Consider the following 27,176-nt stretch of genomic DNA (forward strand, 5'->3'; position numbering starts at 1 on the left):
TTTAGTGTACCGTAGCTCTGGCCCCTTTCTAGATGGCTGACTTCCGCCTAACCCTGGGAATGAATTGTCTGGCCATCCAGTCCAGGGCACTCTATTCCCTGTACACAACGCCCTCACAGGTCGGGAGGGAGATTTATCACCAAGAATCATTCTGTCTCTGTCACAGGTAGGTGTCTGCCAGGTATTTATTTTTCATAATATTTATAATTGTACTAGTTTTTTTCTCTTCTGTTAATTAGTGTTGTTTCAAACATGAGAAAATAAAAAATGGTATGTTTTCATGCATGGCATCTTACAGCAAAGCTCATAGAAGCCACACTAAAAGCTTTGTTGGTCATTAAATTAGTACAAAGGGACCTTTTAAAAGCATTGTGTCACACTGTGTAAACCATTTGTCGTGGCCCTTTGCAGAGGCACTTATGTGAGGTATGAAGAGCAGTTCAGGAATCCCTGGCACTGTTAGTCTTTTTATATTCATCACACCAACTGCAGTCACACAAAAGGGAGGGCTCAGAAACTTAATCAAGTGACCCTGGCCTGGCCCGGCCCTTGCTGCGCTGCTTTTGAACTCTTTTGCAGCTGTGAAAAGGTTCATTTTACAGGGTGATGTAAGTCGCCAGGAAACCAAAGGGAGGGCCACAGGAGCTGTAGTTGGCTGGTATTTTAAATGTGATGTGTGGCACCCAGGGAGTCCCGGCTGGTTTTCTGAATGACTGATATAGAACTGTCTTCTGTTTAAATGCAAACAGCTGTTTGAGCGACTATTGTGTGTTTAATGCAGGAGTACTAGACCAAAACAAGGAAAAAAACAATTTCTAAAAAGCTCATGCTTCCTAATAATTCCAATTATTTTAAAAAATAATAATATTAATAATTGCCTATCTCTGTTGCCTGACCGACTGAAATAAACAAGCAGGAATACAGTCTGATTTAGACTGAAGGATACATATACATCTAGAGTAGATGCAGAGATCAATACATGTGAAAATATGATGTCCTGGTCTTTTTCTACCATTTGACATTTTATATTGAAACAGCGATGCCATGACATAAGAATTGAGTGACTATGATTAGATAATAATGTACAGCTAAAAGTAATCCCTCACACCACAGTGTACTTTTCAGCTGTGTGGCACAATTGATCAGATCAGATTGTGTTAATCCTTTCAAAAAGACTGAAATACAAAAACAGAAATATGGAAAACAGCATCTAAACATATGAAGCTAATCTGTGTAACATGGGCATCTAAATAAATGAAAGTGATATTAACAGTACTTTTTCAAAAAGGATTACCCGGCATTATGGTTGTCCTAAAGCAGTATTGATGGGTTTTTTCCATGAATCATTTTTTCCTTTTAAAATAAACATGATGTCTGACTGACATTAAACTTTGTCAATTTGACAATTTACAAGAGAGCTCTCAGAGTGTAATGGCATTTCACCAAAAGCTGCTTTTGTATATTTAATCCCTTGGACCAGTCAGCAAGATGTTAGCCATAGATTTAGCTCTGATTGAGCACGACAAGAAGTGGAATTGTAGTGAAAGGACAAAGTGGAGACAGACATCTGCAAACTATGATTAAATAAAGGCAATAGCAATTAATAATAAACAGCTTGAGGCTGTGACAGAACAATCAATAGAACACATTTGCAACAAGTTCCTTTTTTCAAGAAGTAAATCAGTTTGGAGTTACAGAAAAAAAGTAATATTGTTTCTATATTTTTTAAAACTTAGCAAAGCTAATTGTATTTGGGTTGAACTCGACTTGGTGGTGTCCTTATGGGTTTATGGTCTTCCTGGTGAGATGAAAAGCCTTGGTCTGCTTGTAGGCTAAAGATCTCACAATACTTACAGCTACAGTGTATTCACTACATTCAGCCTTAGATTTGCCTATATTCATCCAGAGATTCAGCTTCTTGGAATACCATGTTTTCAGTTCAGCAGAGTCTGACCCCTGCAAATGACCTTAAAATCTGTACTGCTCATACAAACAAGCCTGGCTCTCTTGCGCTAGTTCATGTAATATGATGCTTGTTTCCAGAGAGCGTGTTCTTTGGGTTGTGCACGGCTTCCTTACTGTTACATCCATTGATTGGTGTCTGTGATTTTTCCGAGGTTAAGGGGGAGGGATTGTGTAATTTGTATTGTAGTGTGATGCACTGTATTTAAAAATTCTGACCCCTGCATGTGATGATGATGATAATAATAATAATAATAATAATAATAATAATAATAATAATAATAATAATAATAATATAGCACCTTTCATAGTGGACCACCATCACAAGGCACTTTACAGAGGTAGGCTGTGAACTGTTAAAATTGCTATAACTGCTTGTACAAACAAGCCCGTCTCTTTGTACAGGGGTTAAGATATTTTCTGTAGTCAACAGTTTTTTTATGTTGACTTATTTGCCTACCGTTTACGTGTCATGTCAAAATGCAAAGTGTAGTCTCAGAAGATAATTTGCAGCTGTTATTGTCTGTTTACTCCAGGAGTGATAAGATGGCCTCATCACTGTCAGCACCTGTGAGGAGTGTTAATTGTGATTTAAGTGCCTGTTGGTTACACCATTACTCCTGTCCTTTTGAGGTATTAATCTAGTCTGAATTTTAGAAATGGTCAACTGCTTGGTGAAAGTGTGTGCTTTTTGATGTGTAGAGCGCTTTGAAATCCCCCAGTGGGCTCAGAGCCCAATTCAACCAGGATTGGCACAAAAGACCAAGCCCCACATTGCCATTTTCACATGTATGTTATTGACTTAACTGCTTCTTTTTTTGTTTAAGCTACTACTTTATGCCAGTTGAGTTTCCATAAGGAATCTTGAAGTTTAATCAATTTACTGTTTGTGTGATGATTTCAATCCTAATAAATGAACAATTTCTATATTTACCAATTGCATTTGATTAAAGGTGTACTACCCAATAAAACTAGGGGTGCACTAATCGGTAGCCTATTGGCATGACACTTATATAAGGAATAAAAACACAATCGGTGATCGGCAGTTTTTGTTATTTTAGCCGATAATGTACACTGATATTCACGCTTGAATTTCTTCCAGCACATAATGTAATGTCTGGTAAGGCGCGCTTACTATACTAATGACGCAAGAGCACTTGAGACAGTCATTTTCCTAATGCTGCGTAACGTGCAATCAACCATGTCTCCAAAGAGCGGTGTGGCAGAAAAAAATGGTTAAAGTGACAACCAAGAAAAAAGTGCCAACAAGGGAAAAAGAAAATGTTTTACTTAGGGGTGAACCGATTAAGATTTTCTTGGCCGATACCGATAGCCAATGGTTATCTACCCATATCGGCCGATACTGATAAAATAGGTAAGCTATTGTAAACTACTAGAACAAGGCATAGGGCCTTGTGACAGGGTGGCTGTGCGGTGACGTCAGGTCAGATGCAGGAAGGGAAACACACTGACACCAAATACTGCAGTTTAAAATAAAGAGACGCGGCAGCGCCGTTTTATTTAAATAATACAAAAATAAAATAAATAAACAGAAAAGACTTGCTCACAGAGCAAAATAAAAGGTTTAAACAGAAACAAATCTCAAACACAAAATATTAAACAATACAGATCAGGCTGGGCTGTAACCTTCACTGTTATAAATGTATATATATAAGTTTTTGCTCAAAGACCCAACTTCCCAGCGTTTCGGTATGTTTAACAAACCTTTGTCAAGGGAAAGTGTCTTTCAAAACAAACATTGGAGGTATTTATAGGTTTTGATGCCATGGTAACCACATATTTATTTCTCTTTGTCTTTGTGATGTAATTCACTAGCTAATGGTGTAATGATCTGCTGTTCCTTTCTATTTAAACCTAGTCTAGTCTATTTATCCATTTATTTTCTTTTATTCTTCTATACTGTACATTATCTAATTTTTTCTAAAACCACAAACTGTATTTCATCCATGGTGTGTCTGTTCCTTGTAAAGTGCTGAACTATTGGTTCATTTACTTTTCTACTTTTTTAAATTTGATAGGTGGTTCTGTATTCTTTTACATACCTGTCTATCTTACATATTTTATGTAATTGTGATTTAATTTTTATCTTTATCAATATATTTGCACACCTGACATGTGCTTTTACAGGTTGCAATGTCCCTTACTGTATCTATGATCCATTTATTTTGACTGTGGACTAAACTGTCAGCCAAATTTGCATCCCTTCTAAAAGCTACGATCTGTGCGTTCGGAAATATTTTTTTCATTCTTTTGGAATTATGAAGTATACGTAAATGCTTACAACCTACTGTATATATATATATATATATTGTGAGATAGAGGGTTGTGAGAGACAGCAGGGAGGGGGTTAAAACCTCCCTGCGAAAGAAATGCACATTTTGTTTAAGTGTTTTATTGTTTTGTTAATTTGTTTATTGGTTAATTATCACCCGCACCAGGGTACTTAAGACAGGCAGTCAGATTATTCGGGGCTGCTGAGTAGAAGGAAGCAGAAGAGAGGTGCTCTGCTTCCGAGCAGTCGGAAGAAGTAAAGAAGTAAGTGCTGTGTTAGCGTTTGTGTTCGGTGGCAGGTAAACGGCTTAGCCGTCCTGCAAGGTAGTCAGGGAAAATCCTGTTTAGTTAGCGCTCCAGTGGGAGTTAGGTGTTTGTTTGTGTTTTGTTTACTTTTGTGTTTTATTAAAAATTAGCGCGTCAGCGCCTAAAAACTTCATTTCTCGTGTGTTGGGTCGTACTTTTAAAGGGGCAACGAACCCGAGTGGGTGAGTTCATTTACAATATATATATATATATATATATATATATATATATATATATATATATATATATATACACATACATACATACACACACACATATATATATAAATATATATATATATATATATATATATATATATATATATATATATATATATATATACACACACACACACATATATGTTAGGTATATATAGTACTACACATGTAAAATACTGTACATTATATATATATATACACACACACACACACAGTGCCAATAGAAAGTCTACACCCCCTTTCAGAATTTTCACCTTTTGTTGCCTTATAGCCTGGAATTTATCTATACATCCTACCCCACAACTTCCAAGTGAAAAAAAGATTCTAGAAATTTGTAGAAAATTAATTAAAAATAAAAACTGAAATAGCTTGGTTGGATAAGTGTCCACCCCCCTTCTAATAGCAATCCTAAATTAGCACAGGTGTAACCAATCGCCTTCAGAATCACACACCAAGTTAAGTGGCCTCCACCTTTGTTAAATTGTAGTGATTCACATGATTTCAGGATACATTCAGCAGTTCCTGTAGGTTCCCTCTGCTGGGTAGTGCATTTCAAAGCAAAGGCTCAACCATGATCACCAAGGCGCTTTCAAAAGAACTCTGGGATAAAGTTGTTGAAAGGCACAGATCAGGGGGTGGGTATACAAAAATATCAAAGGCCTTGAATAGTTCTTGGAGCACAGTCAAGACGATTATTAAGAAGTGGAAGGTGTATGGCACCACCAAGACCCTGCCTAGATCAGGCCGTCCCTCCAAACTGGATGACCGAGCAAGAAGGAGACTGATCAGAGAGGCTACCAAGAGGCCAATGGCAACTTTGCAAGAGCTACAGGCTTTTATTGCCAAGAATGGTCAAAGTGTGCATGTGACAACAATATCCCAAGCACTGCACAAATCTGGCCTGTATGGTAGAGTGGCAAGAAGGAAGCCATTACTCAAGAAAGCCCACCTTGAATCCCGTTTGAAGTATGCAAAAAAACACTGAGGAGATTCTGTAGCCATGCAGCAAAAAGTTTTGTGGTCTGACGAAACTAAAATTGAACTTTTTGGCCTATATGCAAAGCGTTATGTTTGGCGCAAACCCAACACAGCGCATCACCCAAAGAACACCATACCTACTGTGAAGCATGGTGGTGGCAGCATCATGTTATGTCAGGATAGAAGGGAAAATGAATGGAGCAAAGTACAGAGAAGTCCTTGAGGAAAACCTGCTGCCCTCTGCAAGAAAGCTGAAACTGGGACGGAAGTTCACCTTTCAGCATGACAATGACCCAAAGCACACAGCCATAGCTACACTGGAGTGGCTAAGGAACAAAAAGGTAAATGTCCTTGAGTGGCCCAGTCAGAGCCCAACCTAAATCCAATCGAAAATTTGTGGCATGACTTGAAGATTGCTGTCCATCAACACTCCCCAAGGAACTTGACAGAGCTTGAACAGTTTTGTAAAGAAGAATGGTCAAATATTGCCAAATCTAGGCGTGCAAAGTTGGTAGAGACCTATCCCAACAGACTCACTGCTATAATTGCTGCCAAAGTTGCTTCCACCAAGTATTAACTCAGGGGGTGGAGACTTATCCAATTATGATCTTTCAGTTTTGTATTTTTAATATATAACTTTTTTCCCCTTAACAGTGTGGAGTATGGTGGGTAGATAAGTGGAAAAAAATCCTCATTTAAATGCATGAAACTCCGAGTCACTGACACAACAAAATGTGAAAAAAGGGGGTGTAGACTTTCTATAGGCACTGTATATATATATATATATATATATATATATATATATATATATATATATGTAGTAAAGGATTTTTCTTATTTTCAGGTTCGTAGCCTTTTTTCACAGACCCAGACACAAGAATTTGAAGTTTTGAAAGCACTTATGTGCACATTTTTATTAATTACAGAAATAAAAGACAAATGAACAAAAATAAAACCTAACTCTGTTTTTGGAGTGCTAATTTGCTTTTTTCAGTCCCTAACTAACACCTTGGGCGGCTAAGCCGTTTACCGATGAAGCAACACAATTTTAAACACACGCAAATCTAAAGGTTTCCACATTACCTTTATGAAACCACACAAGTGTTCACTGTGACAGTCTCTCTCCTCACACAGAATGGAGTCTACCCTGAACAAACATTTTCTCATGTTATTTACCTGCCTGCTAAATTGCTGGCAGGTGATACTAATTAAACTCAAACAAATTAACAGGTAGGCAATTAAATTAAATAAACTAATTACCCCATGTGGCTGTGCAAACACAGCCACACACACATTTCACATGTGATTGAAAATTGACATAGCTTTGTTAAATGTCTTACTTTTTTTTTTACCGTAGTTGTATATTTACATAAATGCCCCGCTGGTCTGCTCCATATCCTCTTAAAGGTATGCAGGACATTGATCAATTTACAGTAAGTGAGAAATCAAACAAGACAGGTCAAGATGTTCCAAATGACAGCAGCCTGTACTGCAATCATTTGTTTCTAATGTGGACAGAGGGTTGTTATTACATTAAGTTACAATGCTCAATTGCCCTGTGTACTATTTTTAAGTGAGCTGTGTGGCGTCATGATTTTTATTTATTTTTTATTTTATTTTTTTTACTATAAACGACCAGGGAAAAAGCTGAAATCTTACCACCTGTAAATAGCCAGTTGTTTCATTAATTGATGGCAACAAATGTTTTGCTCAGACAGGTCACATTCCACTCTTGCAAAAGGAAAATGAAGGGCAGTTTCAACAAAGAAATGTCATTATTAATTAATATCCTTGGGTTACATTTTGCAGTCATAAATTATTTTGCTGTATTGACAAAGAGAAAAACTGACAATGTTAACATTGTTTTACTTGAAAATACTGCTTAAAATCACGTCTGTCTTTTTGGTATTCTTTATCTCATTCAGTAAAACAAGGGCTGAAACCAGCATTACTCAAGGGAGCAATTTATTGACAGAAACCACTTCTGTTAGAAGAGTGACAATAAAATCATATTGGTGTGCAGATGTTTCAGGTTTTCTCTTTCAAGTACGTATAGAGAGAGAAAGAACCGAATATTGTTCAGAGTGGTTAAACAGCTTTACATTCAAATAGTTCTAATGGTAATGTAATTAATCTTGTGTGTGAACAAGACCATGGAAGAAGCACCAGTACGGTAGAGGTAAACGACCTCTGAACTCAACCTCTGAACTCAGTATTTGGCCATGAAAAGTTTGTCTTTTTTACTTCTGCTATTGATTTCATGAAAAGATCTGTTAATTCCCTATATTCATCATCTTTTTTATTACGGTCTTTATATTCCACACATCTAACATCCATAAACATTTTCTATCATAAAAAAATCAATCAATTGCAATTACATCCACTTGTATGTAGCCATACTTCCTATTTAGCAAAATGGAGAGTGAAATCAGGTGATTTAGAAAATACAGTATCGTTGGCTGAACACACACAGCACGTAGAGAAATTGTCCACTGAATTGCTATAAATAGAGCAGTTGTCTATTCTAGCAAATTGATTGCCAACCTAAAATTTTCTGACAACTTGAGTTGTCAATTAGTGACACACGGTCAATTTTTATTGTCAATTTGCATTGCCAAGAAAAAATTGCTTAAAGAATTGCTTGTGTATCTCCAGCCTTAAACTTGCACTTCCTTCATCATTTATCAAAGCATGCTACTGGTTGAAAGCATGTCAGTCAATAGGGAAGCAGCTGATTGGTAGATAAAAGAAAAGGCGGCCCTGAAGGGGTGGGGACAATTTCACTCTCCAGATAAAATGACCATGAAAGAGCAACTGAAAGCATAGCATGCAAACAGATTTCCTTTATCTAGTGTAGTTCCAGATAGCATGTTTTAAAATGAAAATACATATTTCCATAAACTACCCATATAGTGAACATTTTTGGAAGATTTTTTTACCTACAATAACTTAAATTATATTACCCATTAGGGGTGCGCGATAATACTGATATACCGGTATATTGCGATATTCATCAGGCAATACAATAACCGCTATTTGAATAACAATACCGTTATCTTTGGTTAAACTGTTTCAGGGAAACGTCTACTGGAAACCGTCAGCTATTCACTTCCCGCGAGAACTCTTAATGCGAGCTGTGCTAACCCAAAAGAAAATATGGCAGACGCACACATTTTGAGCTGCTTAAATTCTGCAAAACAAAGTCACGTGTGGAATCATTTCCTAATAAAAAAAAATTCTAAGGATAGCTGTCATGCAAGGCTGAAGTAAAATATGCTGGCGGTACCACCAGCCTTACATACAGTGGTATAGTCCTACATCTTAAAGTACCAGAACGCCAATTACAATATTGATTTGTCTAAAACAAATTATACAAATTCATGATTTATTTGTACATTGAACTTGAGGTAACATTTAATAGGTAATACATGTGTCTCGACTTTGAGGCTACTCCCCCTTGATCAGTGCGTCAGTTTTATTGACAATTTTTATCATGCATGTTTCTTTTCTATTTCTTTCGATTATGAGGTCCTCTCTAGTGCAGAACTTCAGTCACCACGATGCTCTGTATAGTACATCACGCCCCCCCCCCACCACCACAGTCTTTTTTTTCTAGAGCTCTGCAGCCAATAAAATTAGGAATTACAGAAGGGCTCAGTTATTTTTTATTTGACACCAATTTAAGAACTGTATCAGTGCAATTTTAATTGTTTTTACATTTATTTTTAAAGGCTATCTGCCAACAGTTCTGGACAATGTCATTTTACACGATATTAAGAATATCTTTTTTTTTCCCTGGACCTATCACATTTGATCTCATCAGATAAAAAAAAACAGCAGTTCTGGTACTGTAAGTTGTGAGGAAAAAAAACAAACAAAACAAGCAAAGCAGATACATAAATAAACAGTTTATAACATTGCTTACCAGTATGATTTTATTTTAAATAAATGTGTAGCAGTTATTTATGCTTTTGTAATATATATTAAATCTTAAAAGCAAGGTCAGCCATTTATTCCAAACCCCGGGTCTCTGCACTGACCAATATATAAAGCAGCTTTAAACCAGTGCTTATGTCTACAGTCATAGGATGCACTTTTGAAAAACATGTTTAATATAAAATGAAAACAAAGATATATTTGTAATAAAAATGTAAAAATTACATTTAAAATCAATTTCTTTAGAGCATTTTTAAATAGCTTTTTTCTATAACCAAAAAAAACCAACCGAAACTGAAACTCTGACAACACCAGAGGGGATGTCAGAGGAAAAATTCTCAGCTGTGTCACCTTGGACACTCAGAAACAGAAACCTATGCATGTGTGCTGAGCTTGTAACACTGCGGTGTGCTATGGAGCAGCATCCGGATAGAGAGCAGATTTGGGATTTTTTGACAGGTTGCCGTCCATACTTGTAAAAACAGACCGTTCCGATGCGTATCACAGAGTTCTTCACTGGAAACAATTTGCAGGAATGCAGCCTGCCTGTTCTGTACATTTCTGCCCTTGCAGTACTTTTTTGCACTTACTTTTTATTACATTTGTAGGTTTTAACACTTTTTTTTATTAGTGTAATGAGTGTCTTAAAGATTTTTAACCGCATACACGCTTGTTTGTTTTGTACTGTGCTGGTGATTGGGGGGCATTTTGAATGTCAGGTTATTGTGTGGGAGTTTATATCGTCTATCGCTTTCTGTGGGCGAGTCACGTTAACAAAGACGCACCCGTTCGGTGGCGACTGTGCTGGATAACAACAAGAAGCCCTGGAGGAACCTGTGCATAGAAATCTAAAGACAGCTACATAGCAAAGGTGGAGAAAAAATAGATTTTTACTGCTTATTTGGGTGAGACCTGCATATGTCTCTGCTGCTAGATTAGTTTTTGACAGCTGTAGCTAGAAAAGATAGCAGCATTTAGAAACATTACTTTTGATTTGGTGATTTTTTTATGTTACAGCTCTGATTATAGTCTGAAAAATGAACAATTAAGACACTCAAGAGTTATTGTTCTCCTTCTATGAAGTGTTCATTCTTTTGTGGAGATTCATTGACTGGGAAGCTATTTAGCAAAGTATTGAGGATATATACTGTCTATCAAACCTTTCCTGAATCTGTTTGCTTTACTGTGGTGATACTTATTATCTCCAACCCCTGCAGAGTTTTACTGAAACCCAGCAAGACTACACGCAGCAAAGCAATAATTTAGGGGACTACTTTTAAGCAGGTTCTTTGTCATCAACCATAAAAAATTAACTATACTGTAAATTCCCCCTTGTACACTTGCATAGCCAAGAAACTGTTCTAACACTGGTTTGCTTGAACATAAAAAGCTGTTCCTCATCAAGTAAAAGTTTCTTAATGTACTGTGTACACATACTTATGCTGAGAATTATCATTTTATCATAAATGGACAGTAACAGATTATTTTTTCAACATTTTGCCATCAGGTGGCACTATGTGCTATGCTTAAATACCATAACCCCATTTTGATATTTTGGAATCGTATCTACAGTATGCATGGCATGAAAAGCTTAAGAGCTTTAAAAATACAATTCCTTAATTATTATTATTATTATTAATTTCTTAGCAGACGCCCTTACCCAGGGCGACTTACAATTATTACAAGATATCACATTATTTTTTACATTCAATTACATTATTTTTTTTACACATTATTTTTTACATACAATTACCCATTTCTATAGTTGGGTTTTTACTGGAGCAATCTAGGTAAAGTACCTTGCTCAAGGGTACAGCGGCAGTGTCCTCCACTGGGGATTGAACCCACAGCTCTCCGGTCAAGAGTCCAGAGCCCTAACCACTACTCCACACTGCAGCCATCTTTTGAAAATGTGGAGCAAAAAAAAAAGAAAACTGTTGCTTGAATAACCAATTCAGGCATTACCCAGTACTGAAGTATTTTTCATATTCGTTCTTATATTTATTCTTCTGTTTTGTACTAGTTTTAAATGTTCATTCTGTTATGTATAAATCCCATGTGTTATTGTAAGTCCCACAATACCCCCAGGAATAACAGACTTACTGTATAAACAAATACAGCTAGATATATAGAAACATTTCATTTTTTCCACTGAATTAGATCATCTTGAGATGTTATGAGTGCCAGGTTTTTACTTGTTTCTGGTGTGTTATTGTACTTCGGGTGTGAAAAGGTGCTTCATTATTTCTGCTCCCGCATTTAGTTGGCAGCTGTTTATACAGCTGCTTTTAAATTCAATGAGTATGCTATATACTACCTGTCATTTTAGAAGTCTGAGGCAAAATCTGTAAGTAAGGCTGTCAAGAGTTCTTTAAATTGAGCATTTATCATCAAATCAGTAACCCTGCTATAAGTACGTTCAGTAAATGTAAGACTGTTGAATGATATTTTTCACAGTATGAAATGACCATCTACAGTTTATTATTGTTTAATGTGAAAACAAATATTATATATAATAGTATATATATATGACCGCATATAATAAAAAAAAATCATATGAAAGACTGAAAACAGGAGCTAGTATACATTTCTGTTTATCTAATTTTAAACTGTTCCCTTTTTTAGACTGTAGTTGTAGAGTATCTATGGATATTTTTTATGTATCCCTGTGAGGAAAGCTTGTATGGATTTGCAATTCCATCACACCGAGATCTGGTGATATCTCAGAAACCATTTCAGCTTGCAACTCCTTATTTTTAGTGTTATGGAAACTCCTTTGGCAAAATCTGACATCTTTGACTTTGACCTTCACTGTTATATAAAATTGATGTCATATTGGGGTCATTTCACAAGAATAGTGTGGCACAGCCATCATTTTTTAGACACGTTGGTCCTGAAACATCAGAAATGTGTCTTGCATAAACAGTAGGATCACTTTACAACAGAGCACCTTCTATCAGCTCTCATCGTGGAATTTTTTTTTTTAATGTATTACAAAATATTTGTCAGGGACCATTTCCATAACTAATTAATCATTCATTTGAAGGTGTGTGCTGTACATGGCAGACCATTCTTATTTTGTGCCTAATCCCTGTGTTTATTTTTTTGGTATTGTACTTCAAAGGACATTTAGTTATGCATTTTGATTTGATACAGCAGGAAACTCTCAGAGCAGCAGTAACTGGAAAGTGTTCCAAGTCATTTTTTTTTCTCTACAGAACCTAAATATTTTTGTTTTTTTTTCAAAGACATATGTGACCTTATTCAGAGAACAAGGACCCTTGTGTCTAGTAAAGTCTGAATCGAGTCCTACATGTCATACAAGGTCCCATTTACAAAGAGCGGGCTCTGAGATGCTTAGATTGATCCATTAAGTTAAAGAATAGGGACCATGAAAAACACCAATGTGATTAATTAGAAAATGTAATTTCTCTGGGTATCGAACACAACACACCAAGCATTTGGCTGTTGTCTGTGATCCCTGGTTATGCTTGCTGAAAGATCACACTGAAAGTGCTTAGGCTCTGTCCCATCTCAGACAGTACGTGAAACATCTGCCGTTCTACACCGACACATTGATTGCACTGCATGGCTGTCTAGGGGAACTTCTTCTTTGCAAAATGTTTTAGTCTTCTTCTTTATCATAATTATATAGAGTCTGATTGTTAAGATGGAGATATATTTCGAATAATTGTGGACTGGAAGTATTTTGAGTTCCGTGAAAGTGAATGACAAAGATATTGCACTGATATTCAACATAGCGCAGAGTTCATCTATCATAATTTAACAAATGGAAAAGATGAAGTCTGTCATCCCACACATCTCATTAACTGCACTCAGGAGTGAATTCAATTGTATTTAACAACTTTTATATTAAGTCCTTTACATAGCACATCTCATAATGGTGGCAGGACTTTTCTGCATGAGGTTGATGTTGTTTTCAGTTATTGTTTTGGGTGACGCTTTATTTTAAGGGCTGTTTTTTGTTTATTAACTGTTAACAAACAGCTAATGTACATTATTTATTTTTGTTAAATGTTAGTTAATAATATATAATAGGCCTGCTAAAACTGCAAACACCAGAGCCCTATGGATGATCAATCAAACACCAGAGCCCTATGGATGATCAATACCTAGTCGATCATATGCTTGAAATCAGGTTTATATTAACCCTAACCCTAACCATAACCATAACCCTTAGCTAAAAATGAACAACGTTTGTTAACAGTTAATAAACTAAAAAACGGCCCTTAAAATAAAGCGTGACCTTGTTTTGTTTGTCAAGGAAGACCACTAAACTAGTTTTTGTGCTTGTTAAATCATCCTAAATCTTTATATTTATACAACACCTGCTGAACCATTGCAACAAATAATGTAGCGGCTTCAATGGACATTTACTGCTTGCAGCATTATATCATAAAGCCATTTCAGAACATTCCAGTACATTTTGCCATAAGGGTACAAACTGGCTTCACTTCGCAGTCCTCTTGCCCCCCAAAGTGTTCACGAGAAGACACTCTTACACCATAAAAGACAGGTTCAACTGGACATATTAACTTATAACCAAGTTCTAGATACAGATTGTCTGAGGGACTTTTCCTAACTATTTAAGATATTCAGTACATTTTTTTTAGATAAGAGTCTAGCAGTGCAAAAAAATACTGTAGCTAAAATCACCTCCCCTACCTTGACTCTAATGTGAGTTTTACTTAGCACTTGGTGCCTCTAGTAGGATAAATATTGTATTTATTTATTTACTTATTTATTTATTTAACCAGGAGATTTACCCATTGAGGCCAAGGCCTAATTTACAAGGGGGCCTTGCAAAAAACAATAAAAGGACAATTGCAAAATACAGAGATAAAATAATTAAGACACATCTATTTGTTAATGTTGGCAGCATGTTCTAAGCAATTCCCAAATACAGTCTTAAAAACCAGATAAAGATTATCAAATTCCATCTTCATACCATGATGGAAACAGTTCCAAGTTGATATGCAAAAGATAATTCTCCCAAACGTGTGTGAACCCTTGGACAGCCAAATGAAGAGAATCCTGAGAGCGTAAACTATAGTCCTTTCTACCAGAGCACTCGAATAGGGAGAGAAATATTGTAATTGCTCTGTGGTTTTGAAAGAGAAATTCAATTATTACCCATATTATCTGTGTCTCCCTTAATATCAAGCTTGTGGCAAAGCATTATGTTCAGACTTATCACAGTCTGCCTTGGCAAAGGAACAAACTTAAAGGTTTTAATTTCTTTTCTTTTACATTTTTTGTTTTAAGACTAGTGGTTTTGAGGTTTTAATGTTGTAATACATCAGCTAACGTTGCTGTAGGTCTGCCATTTGAGGTTGGTGTTTAAAACAGCATTTAAATCTATAAATCTTAGTTAATGATCTGAGGTTAGTTATGAAAACCATAGTGTGGCATAATTTGTTATTGCTAAATCTCATTTAATAGCACTTTGTTTTTCTTTGTTTGGGTGGGGATCTTGCGGAATTATTGCTAATATTTTCTGTACTACTAATCTCCTTAAACATGGGTCGTAATTAAATAGTTCCCTGGCAGTGAGATTTACCCTCTTGTACTAAGAATGTATACAGAGTACTGCTGTCTAAACAAACACCATAGAGCAGATTCTGAACAAATATAAGTTGCCAATAGTTTCAAAGCATTTTTAAATGCCTTGCTGCATATGCCGTACTCCCTCAGGGGATATTACTAGAGCGTTTATATTGCACTTCCCTTAAGATTGCAGCTAGGACAGTTTGCAATAGAGGAAGATAGATGATCATTTGAGGGATGAGGGCACAAGTGGCAGAAGTGAGAGTACAAGAGCGATACTATTTAAATAAATGGAGTAGAGCTCTCACATATTCTGCTTAAGCATAATGACAACACATTAATCTGATACATTAATAACAGCTGGTGGTTATATATATAAATTCTTGAAGCCTGTAAGACTGGTATCTGGAGCATCCAGTAAAGGTGGTCCGTGTGGAGTGCAGGATGCGCTCTATAGCCTGGAGATCGCAGGTTCGAATCCAGGCTATGTCATTGCCAACCGTTACCGGGCGTTCCCAGGGGGCGGTGCACAATTGGCCGAGCGCTGCCCGGGTAGGGAGGGCTTAGGTCGGCAGGGCAATCCACGATTCACGGCTCACCAGCGACCCCTGTGGCTGATAGGGCACCTGCGGGTCTGCAGTGGAGCCATTCAGATCTGTGTTGTCCTCCGGCACTATAGGTCTGGTGGCTTCACTATGGATCCGCATTACGAAAAAAGCGTGTGTCAGCTGCCGTTCCCCGAGTCACCAGGGGTTGCAGAGATGAACCGGGTTTAATAAAAATACAATTGGCAATTCTAAATTGAGAAGAAAAATGGGATAAAAATCATTGGCTACGACTAAATAAAAAAAAAAAAAATTCAGGTAAAAAACAAATGTAGTCACAGAATGTGAGCCTATCGTATAGTATGTGGTGTACAAGGTATAACAATGTATATAGAGACCTCATGACCTCTGTACTGTATGTGGGTTGATGCCACTTCATTCAAAGATGACAGAAAGTGGAATGGTTGTAAGGTGTTGTGGTAACTAGCACTGCAAAGTCCATCTGTAGTTAATGACCAAAAATAAAGTCAAATGGTGCTACAAAAGTCAATACCATATTTGTTGACCAACAAAAAATACCTCAGGAGGTAAGAGGATGGATGATATACGCTAAAAATAAATACCCCTTTTCATTCTCATTGCCTGTCTTTGTGTTATCTGTAGGGGGTGCACAGACATGACAGAAAAGCCAAAAAAGCAGTCAAGCAAATGAAAAAGATTGCACCCGGAAATCAAACTTGAAACTTCTTATTTCCCCAAATCAATGGGAGAGCTGCATACTCAAATGCATAATGATATTGAGATTGACTGTTTAAATCCTTTCTAAAGTTCAAAGCCTAAAACAGACTGTATACAAGCAACCCACAGTAAAGCCTTCCTACCAGGAGCTTGGGATAAGTAAGTGAAATAAGGTTTGACTGAAATGGCTCATCAGTCCCAAATGGGTTTAACAGCAGGATTTCAGGCTCAAATAGACAGCGGTTGAGGGAGGCATCAGACATTGGTTTTAAATTACCTGAGATTGCTTTGTGGTTTTACTCTTCAGGGACACAAAAAGACAAGATGTTCATTAAAATGAACAACACCATAGTGGATGACTGAGCAAAATGTACATTTGTGGTTTTTAAGCTGGTAATAGCTGAATTGGCAGAGGGGAAAAAGGGTGCTGTACTACGACTATTATTTCTGTTGAATTGCCTCTCAAAGAAAAAACTTTTCTCTGCTATCTGTCCGCAACAGCTCATCCAAAACTCTGCTGCTCACCTTGTCTTTTCCCTTCCTCATTTCTCCCACGCTACACCGCTGCCTCGCTCTCTGCACTGGCTCCCCATCGCTGCTCGCATCCAATTCAAAACTTTTGTACTTGCCTATCGCTGTCTTCACCTTTCTGCTCCCTCCAGTGTTTTTCTAATACTTTACGCTGCAGTTTATATGACCGACCCTGAGTGAACTCGTACATAATTACCGGTATCAGTTTTTTTAAACACGTACATTATTAGTACCTTTCATACAGCGGGAAACCATTGCTAATAGAGCTTACTGATTTGCAGATGGCACCCAATTGTACCAATTCTTGCAACAGCTTGTACTTCCACTGAACTGGTAATGACCTTGTTGTAGTCTACTACTGCTCTTAATTATAACTACTTCCTGTATCTTGTATTTGATTTTACTCTTATAGGCATCCATATTCACGTTTTTTGTAATTGCTCTTATTTGAAATCATTCTCATCCGTTTATCGTACTTACTACGTGCTCTTACTGGACTTTACTCATATAAGCAAATATTTTTTACTATAAGTTAATAACTGCTTTTAGTCGAACTCGCTCTTAAATGTAATTATTTACTGTATTCATTATTTTGCTCTTATTTGAATTTGCTCTTATTTGCTACTGATTTTATTTGTACTTTATAACTGGTCTTATCTGTAATGTGAAATTTTATAATGTGATACTTTGTACTGTGATATTGTGTAACAACTGTAAGTTACCCTGGATAAGGGCATCTGCTAAGAAATGAATAATAATAATAATAATAATAATAATAATAATAATAATAATAATAATGTGAGGGTAATGTTTTCAAGCAACATATTCTATGAGGACCATTTCAAGACTGCCCCCCCCCCCCCCCACTTTTTCACCCGGTTTATTTCTCAGGTAGATCAAAATGTGGCAGTTTAGTCTTTTGCAATAGACTGGGCAATTTTCCAGCTTTGATTTTAGGTACGTGGATGTTGAGGGTAACTTAACCTATTTTCATCTTCCACATGCTGGCGTGTGTCATTTTTAATTCTAAACCTTCCTTAAAGGGGATAACATATGAAATGTCTTTATTTTGTGCTCTGTACAATTAGAACAACAATATATTACAGGAGTAGGTCTATAAAGGAATATACTGCATAACATTATGTAATTGGTTTAACAGAATTCTTCAAGACATTCTCAGGATGCACTGTATAACAGAGGTTTACAAGAGCCCATTTTAGAGTGCTTGGAAATCCTGAATCTGAAAATAGGCAAAAGCCACTGAATTAGCAGGACAGATCCTTGAGGTACACCTGTAGAGAGGGGGCGAAGAGAAGAGATGGAGCCACGCCAGGAAACCTGGAAGGAACGGTTAGAGAGTTAGGAGGAAAACCAGGCAAGAGCAGTGCCTGAGATCCCCAGGTCAGAGAGAGAGAACAGGAGAATGGCAGAGGAGACAGTGTCGATGGCAGAGGAGAGGTCAAGGAGAATTAGAATGGAGGAGAAGGAGGCAGCCCAAGGAGAGGTTGTTTCCATGGAATGTGCAGGATGGAACCCGGATTGAAGAGGGTCAAGAAGAGAGTTCTCGGTGAGGAAGGATGCCAGCTGGGGGTGGACAGCTCACTTGAGAGTTTTAGAGGAACGGGAGGAGAGAGACAAGGGCGATAGTAGGAAGGGTCAAGAGAAGGTTTGTTAAGTATTGGGGTGACGCAAGCAGTTTTCAAGGCTCAGGGAGGGAGGAGGTAAAAGGAAGAAGAGTGGGGGCAATGGATTGGAAGAAGCGAGTAGGAATGGGTTCCAGGGATGCAAGTAGTTGCCCTGGAATCCAGAAAAGAGGAAGAAGGGTCTGAGTCAGATAGAGGTGTGAAAACTGAGAATAGAATTGTTGATATCAAAAATAGAATTGTTGAGGATTGTTGTAACCGCTTGCCACAGTCTCCTGGCTCCCTGACTTTAATTGTGGCCACTGGGACAACCAGCCTCTTAGTAAGTGAGTCCTTAGCAATGAAAAGATTGTTGCCATAGCTTTTTTATTTGTCAAGGTAGCAGAATGCATTCAAGAAGCATTTAAGGAGATGAAAAATTAAATACCTCATGGATAAAAAGGAAAATTAAAATTCTGTGTTGGTTTATGCTCAACTGATTATCGTTGCAAATTCAAATTAAAAATTCACTTTCCAATTAGCAAGTAACCACAGTCTGTTTTAGTCCAAATACAGAGTTTTTCTTTTTCTTTTTCTAAGGCATTGTTTTAATCCTGCATTTAATATCGCTGCACAGGAGGTTACAGCAAATTGATTCTATCAGTAAAGGATAAGAGCTGCAGTGAACCCATGACACTAATGAATAAAGGCGATATCACTGCACTGGCAAGTCTCTTGTGACCTGTCGGCGCAGAGTGAAACATTTTCATTCCAGATGCCATTGATTTTAATATCAAAAGGGAATAAAAGCTACTTTATCCAATTTGTCAAAGGTCTGTACGTTCTGTACAATCAGATGGATCATTAAAGGCTCAAAAGAAAGCTAAACATTTGATGAAGCAAGTCAAACCACAGCAAGTGCGGAATAATCAGGTAGTTCATATAATCCGTATTCAGGGCAGTTACCTGTGCTTGGCAGCCCACCTAAACACCTGTTGACGTTTTCATTCTTTTGGGTTGTGTATTATACAGAATATTTTGAGGATGTATTGTAACAAACACAATTTAATGTGCTCTTAGTTGTTCCCCTGGCACAATTGTCCAAACTTTCCAATAGTGATAAAAAGTCAAAACCCCAGGTCCACTACATGGGTCTGTTGCACAACCTTCAAATACCAAATAATAACATTACAGTATATTAGCAATATGTTATAAATCCAGAATATAATAGCAATACATGAATAGCATGTCTAATTAACTACAGTATTATTAAAAGCACTGTGGACTACTTGCAAACATGTGTGCAGATCACCTCATAGTTCCATCTTGGATATAAGATAAGACGTTCCGTGCTATACAAACATGCACTTCTGCTAAGTGACTGTGATAATACTGAATGCAAGCCCAGATGTTTAGATCTGGACATCCTTCTGCTGTACCAGAGGAGCAATGCATTGTTTTTTACATACTGTAGGAGAACAGTTTGAATGGCTTTAATAGAACCTGTAATCCAAGCCTTATCTTATTCTTGGCCCAATAAAAACAATCTGATTATTAATCTCTCTGAAATCTGAAAAGCTGCTTAGTTACAGTTTACTTCTATAATCATGAAAAATAGAATTACCAGATTGAATTCATGATTGAGTCTTTTATGAGGTTTTTAGATAACAGGTGTTTACAGGGGCTCGAGTTTCTTGTGATGTTAAATAATGCTTTTGGTTTAGTTGGTAAAGCTGATGATTTAAGAGCCTGGATATTTTTTTTTTTAATACCCAGTTCAGTCACTGACCCTCATGCCTTTTTTCCACTGTACAACCAAGCCACATCAGGGCTGTACCGAGCCCTCACAGTGCGGTTAAGGAGAGCCTGGGTTGTTTTTCCACTGCAGAGCTGAGCAATGCTACTGACGTCACACACAACGAAAGACAGTTGTTATTAATTATTGTTATTAATTAATTCAGTTTGCCAAAATATGTGCAAACAAATGCTGTTCAAAAATTAATAGACCAACGGTACAGCTGTATCTTGTATTGCTATATTTTGTAAATATATTTAGGAATGTCTTTCAGAATCCACAAATTTGACTGATTAAATCGACTTACTAAAATTAAATTAGTTCTGTTGAAGGGGAAAAAAGAAGGTTTTAAAAATATGATTTGCCAAAGATATCCTGTTTTAAGGATAGTTGTTGTTTTTTTATAGTTTTTTGTTTGGGTGCTTAAAAAAAGAAGCTGCGTGAGCGCACCGAGAGCCGTAGTTGTATGTATGGTATAGCTGTACAGTATTTTGTTTGACTATGTTTTTGTAAATAACTTTAGAATTGTTTTATTTCCGCATTTTTTCCTCTTTTTTGAGTGTGTGAGTTAAGTGTACCATACCTGCGGTTTATGTCCATTTGCTTCAAATCATCAGAAATTCGGCCGTAAACTTTCTCATTTCTGATGCACGACTCCAGATCTTCCTGAACACAGATCAACTAGAGAGCCTGCACTTCCACAACATCCCAAGGCTGTACTTTTCTCTCATCACAATAGCTGCCCACCATGTTTGTTGTTTTTCTTTCTGGAGTGTAACCCCGCCCCTGGCTCGGCTCGGCCCGCAGTCAGATTGAGGTGTCTTGTGAGGCCAGAGTTTCACGGTTTGGTTCTTGCTCGGCTCGACAGATAGCCAGTGAAAAACCACCCATACCCGTACCGTACCGTACCGAGCCCTCACGGGTCAGACGTGCCAGTAGAGAAGGGTTGTCAGTGTTAACTCTTGATGCACCAGTCCCAACCACCCTAGCATTCTAGAATAAATACATTTTTAAATAATAATGAATAGTTTTAAGTTTACACTATACCGCAAAAGATATTTGTACTGATCTGACAATAATTATAAAAATATATCTATAACAAAATGCAAAAATCTTATCTTTTGAAAGCGGTGTGCTCCAACGTACTGTACAGTACAAGATGTATTTGTTATATTTCGGTATCATGGCTGATAATTATTTTTAAAAATGTAAACGTTCAAATGAAAAACATATAAGAACATATTGAAGCAACTAAAGCAACATCTTTTCACTGCTTTCACTAGATATACCTGTCCAATGCTTTGACTAGTTACTATAAATGCAGTTTATTCCCATCTGTTTTTGTCCAGTTATTGTTGTATGTGGTACAGATTGAGGCAGATCTTTACACCATCATACGAGTAGCTAATTCTGCTAACTCCTTTCAGCTGTGTGGACGTGAGAACCCAGGATATTGCTTGCAGGGCAGGGCTGCTCTGCTTCCAGGATGTGGATGTTTACAACATTGTCCTTTGTTTGCTGGTGATATTTGTTTTGATTTACATGACTTTGCAGTATACCATTTTAAACCGGAACATGCCATCATCAGTATGTCTGCTAATTTGATTATGAATCACGTACAGAATGAAGATTTGATAAGGATTTGTCAAAATACCATTGTATCTTCTCCTGTATACAGATGTCACCCTGTGTGCAGCACATCCCACACATTACTAAAATAAAAATATGTTTTATGTTCAGCTGTAGTTCCTGAGTACAATCTTCATTGTTCTGATTTATGTGTGAATACGTCTTGTGTAGGTTGTCTCTTATTGTTGTTATGTCGCACACAGTTTAAACGGCACATCTTATAACAGTAAGAAACACCCTACACATCCCGCATTAACTTAGGAAGAAATCACATTATATTCCAGACACCAGTACCTAACCAAAGATGCAAAAATAATAAGTTCAAGAGGTGAAAAACCTTGGTTCAGAACTTTCTCAGGTCACAAGTGAAATGTGCTTTGAGGCCCTTAGTTCACATTAGTACATTAGTTCACATCACAAAGCCACCACACAATTGCTTTAGAGAGACCCAGAGCTTATTGGCGTGAGTTCAGGTCATGATTGAGGTGCGCAAACAGAGCTACAAGAGGAAGCCTTCTGGTGTTGTGCCTTACTGCAGCCAGTGCAGGACTTCATCTTTTATGAGCATCACATTCACATATAAAAAGTGGAATTAACATGTGTATGAACTCATTCCATCTTTTGTATAAGGCAAACCTCTTGCAAACTACCATTGTATTATATAGAGAACACTATAATCAATGTATACAGTACTGCACACCTCATTAGTGTATAATTTGTTATAAGAAAAATACGCAAATAATTAACTGACTGCAATTAAATGCTTAAAAGTCATCTGAAAATGCAACATTTGTTTGGCTTGTAATCAAAATTCATTCAATATAATTATCATATTGGTGCCATCCTCCGCACTTTAGCATAATAAAACATTGCTTGCTGATGGCGTGCAAATTTATGACAAGTAAAACTAATTCATTTCGAGGTAGCTGTTTACTGTGAAGCCAAACTTGCAGACTAAATATATCCTTCTTTTTGTTAGTTTATGTTAGTTCTAGTACAGGGAGACAGGAGAAAGGATTTTAAGTGGCTTATTATCCCCAGCTGGGGTGAATATGTTCTTTATAGAGAGTACTGCTTGGTTAGGACATTATTTAGCATCATATCCAGGGCTATCAGTGCCTTTCTGCCTGTCTTTGCATATGTAAATGTCACACTTATATTTTTACTTATTTTTATTGCTTGATTTTATTTAAAAGAAGAAAAAAAAAAAAAAAAAGGTGGTTCAGGATTTTTCCCCCGGATTTTATTATTATTTGGCAATATCAGTTATTTTCGGTTGTTAAAAATAAAGACCACTCAAATGCATACATTTTCAGTTTCTAAAATAAATTGCATGTATGTATGACTAATATACAAATCTTAATTTACTGTGTTGAAGTGAGGATGTCCACATTTAGGATTCAGGCAATGTACAGCTATGGCTTAAAAGTTTTGCATCATCATATAGAATTGACTAATTTTACTTCATAAAGTCGATTGAAACCGGCTGAATATTGTTACGTTAACATATTGAATTACATATCATTTTGTAGTTTTTCATATACTTAACAAAAAACTGACAAAAATGGAAAAAATTGACATTTTTAAATCTAACATGAAATACGGTACTGTTATGGCTTTTGGTAGACTTTTGGCATATTATTTAGTAGTTTCTTTGATTTACATGATAAATAAAATATCTAAATTATGCTCATGTAGTTTTTTTTTAAATTATGTCTAAAAAAAAGACTGGTTGTTACATGGTAGGGGATGTACAGTATGTTATAAGTTGTTATAACTGTGTTCTATATGTCTGTTTAGTCGTCTATATTTTTTTTAAATGCATGGTCCCGTCCCCCCCCACTTTCTAGAGAACAATGGAAAGAATATGCTTTTATTTATTTACATATATTTGGGTTCCAATCGCTGAAAGTGGAAAACAGAGCAGCCAGGTCAAGTAGATATTCCGTCTTTGTTCTCACTGACACTGACACCAGTGTACTTGAACCTTGTTGTTTTATATAAATAGTTAGAAATGTAATACCATATCTCAACCATGGTTCTAAAGATATATATATATATATATATATATATATATATATATATATATATATATATATATATATATATATATAGTCAGTGAGATATTAAACCCAGGGGCTAAATGTCTTTTAATGAGATTCCTTGTCCCGGAGGAATAGTTAAATGGACAATTGCTTTGTTAACATAATTGTACAAATTATGATTTTTAGAAGTACTACAGTACTTTATACAAGAATGCCTTTTAGCAATAAATTACATTTTGGTATAAAGAGACATGACTTGAAACGTAAATGTCACAGTGTTATTAGGTGAATGCTTTAAGCTTATGGATGGTGACAGATTTTCGCGCTGAAAGTATAAATGCTTAAATTATATGCCACTTGCAATCATTTTAATGGAACGCATGACACTGTGACAATGACAAATCTCTGAATATATTTTTTCACATAAGTTTAATTTAATTGTACTTCATTTGTGAGTTTGTACCAGATGCTTTTTCGTAAAGACAGGGAAATGACATAATTTTGTTAGACAGCTAATGCCATCAAAAACAGATTTTTGAGATATGTTACCATGAATTCACCCATTCATTGTGCCAAAAAAAAAAAAAACCTGGATTATGTACAGCTAAGACTGGCATTAAAAGGAGTTACAAGCACAATACTGTATGTGTTATACTGTGTTCCTTTTGTATTGAGCTTTTGAGAGATAGGAATCACAAGGAAGTGTACACCCATAATAGCCAATCAGTCTTAAGCTGAGGGAACACTAGTCTACACGTTGCCAGAAAATGTAAAAAGAAATCGGTTGCTTCTACAGTGTTGATTTTACTTTCATGGAACACATTTCTCCTTAATTCTACAATAAACCCAGATATATTTATATTAATGAGCCTCTGACACACCATACTACCCAATATTGAAACTATTTACTTATAAATAAACAACACTAACTTGATCTATTTACTACTGCTATCAAAAGGAAGCCTTTATTAATTTAACTCAAACATAGTTGTAGTTATTATGACACAACCCTATTCTCCATATGTGTTGGTTTTTACTGATTTCTACTGGAACAGAAATATAAGCTTTCTCTCTCTCTGTCATACTTTAAATAATTCTTGTTTCCCTTTCTACAGTTTTCTGGCAACATATAGACTAGAGTCCGCTCGGCTTTAGACTTCAAATGAACAGTCTCTGTGAATTGCCTTTGGGAAGGAATTGTGGCAATTGAGTAATAAACTGTATTATCTATTATAATAACACCTTCAGTGTTTTGTGTCACAGAAAATCAAATGAACATATGGATGCTGGTAGAAATCTGAGTATTTAGTAATAATTCAGTAGACTTAACCCCTTGTACAACAGGAATGTGAATTTGAATGTGATGTAAAAAAAGAATGTGATTTGTTTTCATAGGTGACTGCAGCTTTGATGAATCATACACGACATGTGGCTATAGCCAAGCTAAAGATGATGACCTTGACTGGGAGCAAGTCAACACCAAGGTGAAACCATCCTCAGATCCATGGATGCCATCAGGTTTGTTGACTCATTCATTTCTATTTCCCTGTGCTGTTCAGATTAAATGTGATCTTACTGCCTTAAAATCACTCTTAATTACATTTTTAAAACACAACTGGGTCTATTCAGTTGATCAAAGGTACTATACAGTACTATATATATTTTCTTTAAATTATTATTTATCTATTTGGCAGATGCCTTTATCTTAGGCGACTTTCAGGTGTTACAGGACAGTACATGGTTACAATGCAAACTTAATATGTATAGACAGTGTAGTGCAGGGCAGCAGTGTGGACTAGTGGTTAGGGCTCTGGACTCCAGACCGGAGGGTCATGGGTTCAATCCCCAGTGGGGGACACTGCTGTTGTACCCTTGAGCGAAGTACTTTACCTAAAATTGCTCCAGTAAAAACCCAACTGTATAAATGGGTAATTGTATGTAACAAAAAAAAAAAAAAAAGTGATATCTTGTAACAATTGTAAGTCGCCCTGGATAAGGGCATCTGCTAAGAAATAAATAATAATAATAGTGTACAGTAAGTATAAATATTACTTCTAAAATACAATAAGAACTAGGATGCAACAAGTTAGGATTATTATTATTATTTATTAGCAGACCCCCTTCTCCAGGGTGACTTACAATTGTTACAAAATATCACAGTATAAAGTATTGCATTATAAAATATCACATTACAAGTTATCACACTATAAATTATCACATTACAGATAAGAGCAGTTATGAAAGTACAATAAGAACATGCAGTAAGTATGATAAATAGATGAGAATGATTTCCCAATAACAGCAAATACAAAAAACATATGCACAGTAAAATCAAACACACGATACAGTTATAGTTAGGAGCAGTAGTTTGATGTGGCAAGGTATGGAGCAGTTAAGTGCAAATACAAGCTGATGCAAGTTTTATCTACAATGACATATTAGTAGTGCAAAAGTGTAAGGATAGTGCATTAGCTGAGGCTCCAGTAACGTGGTGCGTAGGTCAGGCAAGTCCAGTGCATAGTAAGAGAGGTAGCTGAAGAGATCAACAAGTACAGTCTAAACAGGTGGGTCTTAAGGAGGCAGTGGAAGGCAGTGAGAGACAGTGTGCTGCTGTATTAGCACAACTGTACAATAGTGCCTCCACTCATGGTTCTGAAAGGGTTTATCCATGGTAATTAGCCAGTATTATAAAGTGTATCCCACATTTTAGGGTAGGTGGTTTTTCAAAACCAGTCCTCAAGTACTCCCCACAGTCATGATTTTTGTTTCAGCCAAATATTTGTTTTTAACAGGCAGGCAGGCAAGCATTTAGGCAGGCAGGCAGGCAGACAGACAGGCAGGCAGGCACGCACTTGCTCTAGTGCCCCTGTTCATCATCAGATTGCTATATTTGTACCTCTACATATACCCCACACCTCCCAGTAAGTACTGCAGTTCCTCTGTGGGACAGTTTTAAGTGTTTTGTAGGCACTACTGTATTGTGTGCCAAAATGGTCCTGTAATTTATTAAA

At 36.6% G+C, this 27,176-nt stretch overlaps 1 protein-coding gene across 8 annotated transcripts in view; it reads left to right on the plus strand.

Annotated features, from left to right (window-relative positions):
- LOC117394169 (receptor-type tyrosine-protein phosphatase mu-like) overlaps positions 1 to 27,176 on the plus strand; it is a 296,513-nt gene that overhangs the window by 35,650 nt on the left and 233,687 nt on the right. For all 8 annotated transcript variants that reach the window (XM_059015556.1, XM_059015565.1, XM_059015574.1 and 5 more), the window contains exon 2: positions 25,561 to 25,683. In XM_059015556.1, the coding sequence (XP_058871539.1) occupies positions 25,561 to 25,683 (123 nt within the window). The remainder of the gene's footprint in view (positions 1 to 25,560; positions 25,684 to 27,176) is intronic.

Source organism: Acipenser ruthenus, chromosome 3 (assembly GCF_902713425.1).
Source record: "Acipenser ruthenus chromosome 3, fAciRut3.2 maternal haplotype, whole genome shotgun sequence".
Lineage (NCBI taxonomy): Eukaryota > Metazoa > Chordata > Actinopteri > Acipenseriformes > Acipenseridae > Acipenser > Acipenser ruthenus.